This window comes from Rhinolophus hipposideros (genome assembly GCF_964194185.1).
Source record: "Rhinolophus hipposideros genome assembly, chromosome: 6".
NCBI classification, from domain to species: Eukaryota; Metazoa; Chordata; class Mammalia; order Chiroptera; family Rhinolophidae; genus Rhinolophus; species Rhinolophus hipposideros.
The window spans coordinates 84,935,166-84,946,335 of NC_138052.1; the positions used below are offsets into that span (position 1 = coordinate 84,935,166).

The window sequence follows — 11,170 nt, forward strand, 5'->3', positions numbered from 1 at the left end:
AGACATAACCTCCCTCTCTCCTCCCTTAATGCCTCCTGCTTTTCTTTTTTGAAGGCCACTAACTTTATTGATTTAAAAAACTTTATAAGGACAATGACTATTCTGCCAAAAGAGAAGCCAAATGGCATAAAACAGACCGGAGAGGAGGGTGGGGGTGAGGGAAGGGGCCAGGAATCCACTCAGAAAAGCTGGTAATTATCAACATGAAATTGGCAGGGGAAAGAGCAGGGAGATGCATGCAACACGAAGAACTGACAAAGCTGAAATGGTGAGGGGAGAGAACTCCCTGAAGATCCTGGCTGACATTGGAGGCCGAGCAGACATCAGTCCTTTGTGCAAGGCAGGGGAGGAGCCCCCACTGGGCTGCAAACTCGGGAGACTCAAGGCTTGGGCGAGGGACTGGGGGCTCCCCAGGGTGCCTCACAAGAAGGCGCCGCACCACTCTCGGAGGGACCCGAAGCAGTCCCGGGACTGCTTGGCGTTGGCGCCACACGTGTCCTTTAGCCATTGCCGGAAAAGGTCTTCATCGTTCTTTAGCACCAGAAACCGGCCAAGGACCACATACGCCTTGTCAAAGCCCCTTTCCTCCAGCTTCTTGCGCAGGACTTCACCAATCCCGGCCAGGCTCCCCACTGGCTTGTCCCCCATGGGCTCTGCCATGAAGTCTCCATGCTTTTGGGAGGTTGTCATGTTGATCAGGATTTATGGCTTCCCTCCTTCTTGCGCCTCCTCTGCCTCCAGTCCAAGCTCTGCTGTGCAGCTCGCGCTCACCGGCAGCTTCAGCTCCCGGAACGGATACTCCTACCGCCCTGCTGCTCCCGCCGATACCTCAACTCACTAGAACGTTCTCTGCCTCCAGCTTTTTAAAAACAGAAATGCTGTCACTCTTTATGGACTTGTTTTGATTATGTTGTCCTTTAAAATTCCATCCGTATCCATCTTGCACATTTTGGACCAAGGACTCAGAGCACAGCCCTAAACCAAGTTGTTATGTAGCAGCTGCTACTGCGGGAAAGAGGTCAGAAAGACTGATGTCATAAAGAGCATTAGGTCCCTTCCAATCAGTCCAAAAAGGCTTCTTGGAGGAAGTGGAATTTCAAGAGCTTGACAGAAGAAGGCAAGATAGTGGTTTGAGTGGGGCGTGGGGGTCTGACCAGTGATAGGAGGAGCTCAGAGATTCAATAGGGATAACCACACTAAGAGGGTAAAGAGTGGGTGAGCCAGAGAGGGGGTCTGAGGCAGGGCAAGGTGGAGAATGAAAAGGGGGTATGAGACTGGAGCAGAGTAGGAAATTCTTGATTCTGACCAAAAGGACAACAGGAGGTCACAGCTGGGCCTAGAGTTGGGGTACCATGTTGGTGACATCTGTCGGTTCTGCATAGAAGATCTTGTCCTAAATGACACCAGCAATAGGACTTACATCAACGAGGGACTCCCGGGAGCGGAGCTGGGAGGACCCACGTGCCATTCAGATCCACATGCTCAGTGTTTCTGCCAGTGCAGCTCAGTCTCTCTGGAGCCCGTCCTTAACTACCGGTGAACCAACTGTTCCTTGGGTGTCAGATAAAGGCTGACTCAGAAAGGCCTTGTAGGAAGAAGTGGGACCATTTACAGGAGCTGAAAAAAGGGAGAATGGGGTGGTTGAGCCGTTCAGCTTAGGCTGTGAGAAAAAGGTCAGATCTAAGGAAGCAGGAGAGACCCTGCTGAGACAATACACATGGGTTCTGAGTCAGGGAGGGGAACAAGTCTGTGTGTGTACAGTGGAAAAGAGATAGGGAATCAAGACAGTCAGACCACAGGTCTCCAGGGAGGGGTGAGTACGCAGGGGCTGTGGGACAGCTGAGAAAAACTGGCGTCTCTGATGGCAGGAGCTGCAGCACAAGGGGGTCTGGAACAGCCTATCTGGAGTGAACCACACACATGTGTGCATACACACCGACCCTGACAGCAGTGGATCCTGGGAGCCCTGTTGGTGGTCTGCGAGGAGCATGGAAGTGACTTCAGGGACAGTTCTGAGGATTTTGCTGAATCCCTAGGCAGGGGCTTTTCTTGAGATCATACCCACTTCCACCGTCCACGTAAGAAGCTGAAGATTCCTGAGTTGAGGAGCCAGAGAGCAGGCCTGGAGAAAGGTGGCAAATAGAACAGCCCAGAGCCAGCTGGGCTCAGGACCACAGGGGTCAGGCCCAGAGGGTCTCAAGTACAGGACCAAGGTTTTGTGGGCACTGAGAGGACAGACCAAAAGAGAAATATGCAGGAGCCAACCTAACAGCTTGCAGCTGGGAATGGGGACAGCTGTGACCTGAATGGCAGAAAGCATTTAATGATGAAAACCCACTTCAACCTGGACCCAGAGGCTGGCCTGGAAGTTGTGCCAACTCTCTTGGGCCTCCCTCCACACAGGAGGCCCTGTCTCCTGCCTGAGCCTGAGGAGACCAACCGGTACAATTTTCAGCATTTCCACAGGGACCAACCATCCATCAGCCATCCAAATGTGGGATCAGACCAGAGTGTGTTGATAAGGATGAAGAGCAAAAGAGGGACCGCCCAGCAACTAGAAGCCAAGACCCTCTCCACACCTACTGAAATGTAGAGAATCAGGCCTTCGCACCTCGAGGGTCTTGCCATCCCCAGAGTAAGGGCCCCCAAGGAGGCAGATTGTGAACTGCAGGAAGGCCAGGGCCCTGCCTCTGGGAGAGCAAAACTACGCCTGCTGCGACCCTCTGTGGTGGCCTCGTGGGGAGGAGAGGAGGGGAGGCGAGCTAAGAGAGGATAGATCAGAAGGCCACAGTGGAGACGCCAGGGTAGTATGACCCAGCTGGGGCAAAAGCGCCCTGATGAGGCCTCTCAGTGCCCACACAGACCCCCAACACATAATCAAAAGGGGGGAGAGGCTGTTTCCATGGCTTCTCTGCTACCGCGATCTAGTGGATCAAAACAAGGTGGCCCAGGGCCCTAGGACCTGCATGGGGAGGTGGGAGTAGCCACCCCCATCCCCAGCTCTGACCCTAGGGGGACCTTCGAACGACCGCCACCTCTGGAGACAGAAGGTAGGGGAATGGGTGGGACTTCGGAATGGCATGCGAGATTCTATTGGTCAGAGGAGCTGCCGGTTAGTCAGGCAGCTAGGGCGCGGATTGGCTGCGTGAGGCGGGGCGCGGCGCGGCGAAAGAAGGGGCCTAAGGGGTGGGGCTGACGCTGCAGCTGGCGCAGCTCAGACACCCAGCAGCCGCCGCGGAGCAGCCAAGCAGCCAGCTACCCCCCCCACCGTTCCCGCGCCCGGGCCGGGGCGAGGCCCCCACCGCCGGGTCCCCGGGGGCTGCAGCAGCGGCGGCGGCGGCAGCGGCGCCGCCCGCGGTTCCCGCCGGGGCCCGGGCGCCGGCCCCGCTCTGCAGGATGGGCACGGTGCTGTCTCTCTCCCCCGCCTCCTCGGCCAAAGGCCGGAGGCCCGGCGGGCTGCCGGAGGAGAAGAAGAAGGCGCCGCCCGTGGGGGACGAGGCGCTGGGGGGCTACGGGGTACCGCCAGGAGGCAAGGGAGGCAAAGGCGAGAGCCGGCTCAAACGGCCATCAGTGCTCATCTCGGCGCTCACCTGGAAGCGCCTGGTGGCCGCTTCTGCCAAGAAGAAGAAAGGCAGCAAGAAGGTGACGCCCAAGCCGGCGTCCACCGGCCCCGACCCCCTGGTCCAACAACGCAACCGCGAGAACCTTCTCCGCAAGGGCCGGGATCCCCCCGACGGCGGCGGTGCCACCAAGCCGCTGGCCGTGCCCGTGCCCACCGTGCCCGCGACCGCCGCCACCTGCGAGCCGTCGTCGGGGGGCAGCGCGGCTGCTCTGCCGCCAGGCTCGGGAGGGGGAAAGCCGCCGCCGCCACCCCCAGCCCCGCAGGCGGCGCCGCCGGTGCCTGGCGGCTCTCCGCGGCGGGTCATCGTGCAGGCGTCCACCGGCGAGCTCCTGCGCTGCCTGGGCGACTTCGTGTGCCGACGCTGCTACCGCCTCAAGGAGCTGAGCCCGGGCGAGCTGGTGGGCTGGTTCCGCGGCGTGGACCGCTCGTTGCTGCTGCAGGGCTGGCAAGACCAGGCCTTCATCACTCCCGCCAACCTGGTGTTCGTGTACCTGCTGTGCCGCGAGTCGCTGCGCGGGGATGAGCTGGCGTCCGCCGCGGAGCTGCAGGCCGCCTTCCTCACCTGCCTCTACCTCGCCTACTCCTACATGGGCAACGAGATCTCCTACCCACTCAAGCCCTTCCTCGTGGAGCCCGACAAGGAGCGCTTCTGGCAACGCTGCCTGCGCCTCATTCAGCGGCTCAGCCCGCAGATGCTGCGCCTCAACGCCGACCCCCACTTCTTCACGCAGGTGTTTCAAGACCTCAAGAACGAGGGCGAGGCCGCCACCGGCGCGGGGGGTCCAGCCAGCGGGAGTGCGCCGGCGGCCCCCGCCTCCTCGGCCGCGAGGGACAGCTGCGCGACCGGAGCCAAGCACTGGACCATGAATCTGGACCGCTAGGGGTACCCGAGGGCCGCGCCTGCCCCCCGGCCCAGCCTCGGACACATACTCGGAGCCCACGGGCCATCACGCTGCCGCCGCTGTTACCGCCGCTCCGGCCCGGCCGGAGGAGGAAGGGCCCCTACCCCGCAGGGGCAAGAGGAGGCCAGGAAGCCAGAGGCCACGACGTCTGAATTTGCTGGGTGTAGGGTGAGGGTGGGGGATGAACGCGGGGGAGGGGGAGCCCCCACCTCACGTTTACTGTCTGTCTGCACCCCATCTCTCTAATTCTGACCAGGTCTCTCCCTACCCTTCTGGGTGTGTCTGTAAGTCCATCTCCCGTGGTTTTGTCCATTTCCTCACTTTCTTCCTGTAGCTTCATCTTCCATCCTGTCTGCCTTTCAGTTTTCGTACCTTGGGTGTGTACTTCCGTCTCCATCTTACCCCTACCCATCTCTCTTTGCCCCTGTTTCTTTTTCTGTGTCCCCATCTTCCCTTCTTGTTCTCTTTTTCCTCGCTCCTGGCATGTGACACCACCTTCACTCCTGTCTACCTCCTTCCCCCTCCACTCCGCTATGTCAGCTTGCATTTCTTCCCCCGACTGAGCCCCATACTCCCCTCCCCAGACCAAAAAGAACATTAGTTCTTAATTTGGATTGACTGAGGTGCGGCGAGAAACTGCAGCCCCAGGAGCTCAGACAACTACCAGGATGGTCCTTCGCCCCACCCCCACCACCTCTCCCTACCTTTCCAACGTGTTGCATGCCGGGAGTTGGGGGGAGGGGGATGCCGGCTTCAGGAGGCTGAGGTTTGGGAGCATACTCAACCTAGGAGGCCACCCCGGCAGCAGCGGAGCCTCAGCGGAAGGATAGGAAGAGACAGAAAACTCTTCATACTCAAGGAGAGGGGAATCCTCTTCCTTATCCTTAGGTGTTTTTGTTTTCTCCCCTTTTAATTTATTGGTTGTTTCTGGAGGGGGGGAGGGGGGAGGTTGGGCCGGGAGCTGTCTGAGGTGCTGATCTGAGGCCGGACGGAACGCTCCCGGGAGGGGACCAGGGACTGGGTTGGGCCTGGTGTGTCCAAGGTGCCAGTGATGCTGGCCGACGGCAAGGGCCGCACTTGCTGTGTGTCGGTCTGTCCGGGAGAGAACTATAAAGCGCTGGAAGCGCCTGCAGATGGTTTTGAGCCGGCCTTTCTTTGGGCCCCGGAAGGGAGGGAGCGGGAGTGGAACTGTGACAGGCAGGGCAGCAGGGCCCCCAGGGGCGTGGTGGGGAATGTTGAGTCCCTGAGAACTGCTACTCTTTCAGTCTTGTTCCCCCACACACACACACACACACTGGCTTCCATTTTACAGAGAGTAAAGTGAGGTAGTCAAAGGTTGAGGCCTGCCCATAACGCTAAATTCCACCCCCATCCCACCTCTGCCTCCATCTTATCTAACGTAGCTCCTCATTAATGCCCAGTCCATTTCTGGATTAAATGATGAGGACGGAAGCTGTCCCTGTTTTATAGAGTGGTCCATTGAGGCAGAAATAGCTAGTTATTGTTGCTGCTTTTCTTTTCGTCCTCATCTCTCCCCGCCATATATCCAGTCAAGAGTCTAATCAGACCTGTCTGTGTTCACCACTCCCACGTGGGGCCTGATTGCCACACTCAGCCCCACAAGCTGTTCCCATTCACTGGACTGCTTCAAGACTACTTCGGTCACACGCCCATCCTGAGCGTCCTTGGGAGGATGCTCATCCTTATTGAGATTCCGATCTGGCCTTTTATACCCAGGGAGGCTAGGACACAGGCATCCTGGGAGACAGGAGCCATTCTTTGGGGTTGAAAGAAGAGAAATTAGCTGCTTAGCCAGAGATCTCTGTTTAGTCCCAGTTGCCTTCAGAGACACATGGCTAAGCGCTCCGTTCCGTTTCATTGGCATAAGGAGGCCTGGCTACAGTAGAGCGCTGACGTCTCCGGCCCTGGTCTCCGCGGAGACAACGAGCATCGTGACACAGAACCTGGCAAGGCAGGCAAAGACAAAGCCCGGGTTCGCTGTCCGTGGTGCTGACCGGCGCTCTCGGGCAGGGTGGGGGCTTGAAGGGGCAAGACGAGTTGCGGACTCGGCCTCAACAAGTCTTCCGGATAATATGGGACTGGGATGTGATTATTCTGGTGGCGAGTTGCAGGGGTCCGGCCCGAGAACCCAGGAATGCCGGCTTCCACTTGCCCTCCTAGGAGGATAGACTTCGACTCTGCCCTGGCCGGGGCCAGGCGCCCTAGCACCCGACCTGGAGCCGGAAATCCCCCGTCCAGATTTGTGAATCGAGTTCCCGGGGGGAGGGGGAGAGAACTGGCGGAAGGGAAGGCGGGAGCAGCTACCCATTGGCTGGAATTTGGCGCAGTCAGCGCGGTGCCGTCATCTTTCTTGGTTTGGAGGGAGGGAGGGAGGAACACTTGGGTCACCTCGCGGCTGTCGCCATAGTAACCAGACAGAGCGGGCGGGCGGGGCCAACTCTCCACTCTCCCACCTCCAGCGAGGAGACAATCCTGGTCCGCCTTATTTGGAACTGGTTTGCGAGACTGCTTGATTGGAGTTTCTGCGTTAGAAGAGCCTAAAGGGCATGGGAAAGAGACCAGAGAGCCTGCAGAGACCCTCAAACATCCTGCTCTTTGGGGGGCGGAGGGAGGCTGTAGATACTGCCCCTGAACATAGACACAGTACCCTCCGTGTACTACACCCACAGACCTACGCACGCATTCCTCCAGGAACTTGTAGTCTAGCAGTTGGAGGCCTGGAATGAGAAAAAAGCCTCAGTGTGTGTGGCGTCAAATTAAATCTCACTTTCCTTGCTGTGCCCTGAGACACTGCCATTGTCCCATCAGGGGTGAGGGACTGCAGGAAGGTCAGCATGAATACATGGGATAATTAGCCTCGTAGGTCAAACTTGGTCAAACACCTTTTTCTGGCAGAACAGGCGGTTGTAAGGAGAAGAGCTCGAAACTGTCTTCTGAGAAGGGAAGGTGAGACGCAAGTAAGCTTAAAAACAGAGTGAATGTCTCCTCTTTACAGCCCCGAAGTGAACCTGGGAAAAGTGAGTCCAGGCTCAGGAGAGAGGTGATGAATAGGGCCCAGAGCTCTAGAGAAAACCCAGCAGGGGTGAGGGGTGAACTGAGGAAAGAAAGATGGAGAACAGGAGACGGAAACCCAGCTGGAACCATGACTCAGCACGCCCAGCACAGGGGCAGCAGAGAGGGGAGGGGAGCAGGAAAGCAAATGGGCCAGATGAACAGTGATCAAACCATTTGCATGATAATGCCAATATATGCATTGATGTACGACCAAAGACACACATTTTAATCCAGAAGCAGGTACATACACATTTATACTGATGAAGATTGGCTCAATTATAACATACACATCTCCACTCTCCCCATTCCCTGCCCCTCTTCCTGGAGCAGAGGACATTCTGTGCTGAGAGCTACGCTTGCCTGTCCCTGAAATACCTTGGTACTTAATGGGAAAAGAGAAATGCAAAAAATTGCAGATGTGGGTGGGGGTGGTTGTCATGGAAACTTTTGCTTGCCAGGCAGGATGCCCAGCAACCAGAGCATCTGGCATCCAAGGGGATATCCTGTGTTCTCTACTCACTGGGACAGGCGCTCAAATGGGCACCTCTGGAAGATTTCTACAACAGAGACTGCCAAAGCAGCCCCTCCAACCACACCACCCTGACCAGGGAAGACTGGCAGCCAGGTGTGGGTGCTGACCTTCTTCACGTGCCCCACTTTAAGCGGTACTCCTGACCCTTTAATACATCATAAACATTTACTGAAAATGGCCTCAAGATAGCAGGGGTTGACACTTTAAAGACCTTTACTAAGACCATTACCTTCCTTCTCAGCACTTTGCCAGACACCCTAGAGGAAGGTCTTCTATACCTACACAATCTAGATGTGTAAATGAGGGTAGAAAAATTGTTTTAGTTCAGTGTGATGAAAGACTGGGTACAAGACAGATAAACCACAGGGCACAGTCTCAGAATTCAAGTTCCTTTGAACTTACTTGAATACATTGACGGGGTTTTTCAGAGGCAGTTTCTCTGTTGCACTTGCAGATTAGCTGGCTGACTTTACATTCCCCGTGCTCCACCCACCCTTTTCTCAGTATTCAGGTCTAACCTCTTCGTTTCTGGCCCAAAATGACCCCAAACCAATTTGGGCATTCAGGTTTTTTGTTTTTTTCCCCTTGGATTCTTCCCAGTATATCTTCAACAATTAGCTGCTCCCAAGGTCTCTTCCTACTTGGAGATATTGCCCACAGTAGTTACTTCCCTCTTTTAAGAATTGACTGCCTCCACCCCACCGATTTCTTTACACCCCTTGGTCATCGTCTCCTATGCCCATATATCATAAAAGTAGTCTCTGTGTGTGCATTTTTATATGTGAAAACCTAAAAGGAAGGAGGGATGAAGATAAACAATATAAATAGGAAAAGAGGTATTTCTTTACACCCTTTCTTTACAACATTTAGCTCCTTTAAAAAATATAATTTATATGTTACCCCAGAAAAACACAGAATATCAAGAAAAGCCTAAGAAGAAAGTATAATGATGGAGAGCTTGCCCTACCAGATATTAAAATGTATTTATAGAGCTAAGTAACTAAAATATATGGCACTGATACAGAAATAGACATATATAGAGAACAGAATAGATCATCGAAAGCTCAACTCAGGCATACGTGGGAATTTAACATATGATAAAGGTACCATTTCAAATCCATTGGGAAAAGATGGATTAGTTAGTAAATGGTTTTGGAATAACTGGGTAGTTATTTATTTGAAGAAAAAAGTCAATCCTTCCTCATCCTGTATCCCAAAATAAGTTCCAAATTAATTTTAAAAATTAAATTAAAAAGCTATAAATTAAATTTAAAAAGCCTTAGAAGAGGGAACAATACAATTCCAAAGTACCTATTAACAATTTAAATGCACATACATTTCTACTCAGCAATTCCAATTTCTAGTATTGATCAAGTAGAGAAATACTTGAACATGTGCACAAGGAAACAGTACAAAGATTTTTTAAATTGTATTATTGTTTGGAGAGAGACAAATTGGAATCAACCTAAATATCCACCAGTAGATTAAGGGTTAAATGAACTTTGATACATCCAAATTACTGAATACTACAGTCAGCATCCAGTTAAAAACACTGAAAGGACTATATGTACTGATGTGAAAGGTCGTCAAAACATGTATCATTAATAGTTATATAACAATACATACAGTACAATATCATTTATGCAAAAGCAAAACAGATCAAATGAAACTATAATTTTATCTCTGTATGTGTATGGATAATAGATACTTGAGAAAGATACACATTACTCTTTTTTTTCACATTACTCTTAATAAGTGACTTCTGGGAAGGAACTGAGATTAACATCTAGGGGACTTTCACCTTATCTGTGGAGTTTAATTTTTTACATGAAAATGTATTAGGATATTGTTTGCATAATTAGAAAATACTAATTAATACATGACAGTACTCAAATATTAAATAAAAATAGTTGGATAAAATATGGGTTATTTAATTATTATTGTTATTATTGCATCTTGGATTGGATGAAGAACATCTTTTTAGAGATAGTGAGACGCTAAAGAAAAAATTGATTCATCTAACTCCATTTAAGCTTTGAATGTTAGAGAAATAGAGAAAAAGAACAACCACAAATAACATTGAAAGTGTGACAAGCTGAGAGAACACATTTGCAACACAATATATTTTGAATAGATAGTTAAAACTGTAAAGAGGTAATGTAAAAATGTAAATAATAAACACATAAAAAGATATTTAACTTCATTATTGATCAAAGAAATTCAAGTCAAAACAATGTTCGGTTATTGCATCTCTTATACTGACAAAGATTATCAAAATGGGAAATTCCAACCACAATAAAAACATGAGAAAATGTGCACTTTCTCGCACTCTAGACATATGTGTTAGTTCAGGCTTTTTGGAGAGCAATTGGGTACAGATCAAAATGTGAAAAGCAGCGTGCTCTTTGACCCAACTACCATATTTTCAGATATTAGCCCTAAGAAGATAAGTGGGAAAAGACCTGACACATTGATACTATCATAACATTGTTTATGTAATTAAACAAAGGATATATCAGTAGGAGATTAAGTAAATTGTGATAAATCAATATTCTTTGGGATATTGTGGACCATTAAAAATTATGCGTCAATATATACTTATTGACATGAAAAATGACCACGACAAAGTGAAAATAGCAGGTTAAAAACAGTATAACATGGTCCCGTGTGTGTGTATGTGTGTGTGTGTGTGTGCACTCACGCGCACGTGCAACAGTAGAAACTTTTAGGATGTTTACTAAAATGTTAATGGTTGATCTTTCTAAGTGGTGGGATTTTATTTTATTTTTAAAATTTTTTTAAAAAATATAGCTAACATACAATATTATGTGAGTTTCAGGGGGTGTAGTTGTTCAACATTTGTAGAGCTAAAGAGTGATCACCATGGTAAGTCCAGCAACATCTGACACCATACTATGCTATCACTATATTATTGACTATATTCCCCATGCTGGCCTCATATGTTACAGCCCATGATTTATTTATTTTATACCTGGAAATTTGGACTACTTATTGCCCTTCACCTTCCCCCATTTAAAA

General features: G+C 51.3%; 2 protein-coding genes across 2 annotated transcripts; one reads left to right on the forward strand and one right to left on the reverse strand.

Annotated features, from left to right (window-relative positions):
- Positions 1-420: 420 nt before the first annotated feature.
- On the reverse strand, positions 421-693 carry LOC308499032 (barrier-to-autointegration factor-like; the record flags this gene model as incomplete). The annotated part of the gene is made up of 1 exon (XM_081051820.1): positions 421-693. The coding sequence occupies exon 1, from the start codon at positions 688-690 to the stop codon at positions 421-423; it is 270 nt and encodes an 89-aa protein (XP_080907946.1). The 5' UTR covers positions 691-693.
- Positions 694-3,217: 2,524 nt separating this feature from the next.
- Positions 3,218-5,601, forward strand: CDK5R2 (cyclin dependent kinase 5 regulatory subunit 2). Its single transcript, XM_081051577.1, has one exon. The coding sequence runs from the start codon at positions 3,397-3,399 to the stop codon at positions 4,501-4,503; it is 1,107 nt and encodes a 368-aa protein (XP_080907703.1). The 5' UTR covers positions 3,218-3,396; the 3' UTR covers positions 4,504-5,601.
- Positions 5,602-11,170: the final 5,569 nt, after the last annotated feature.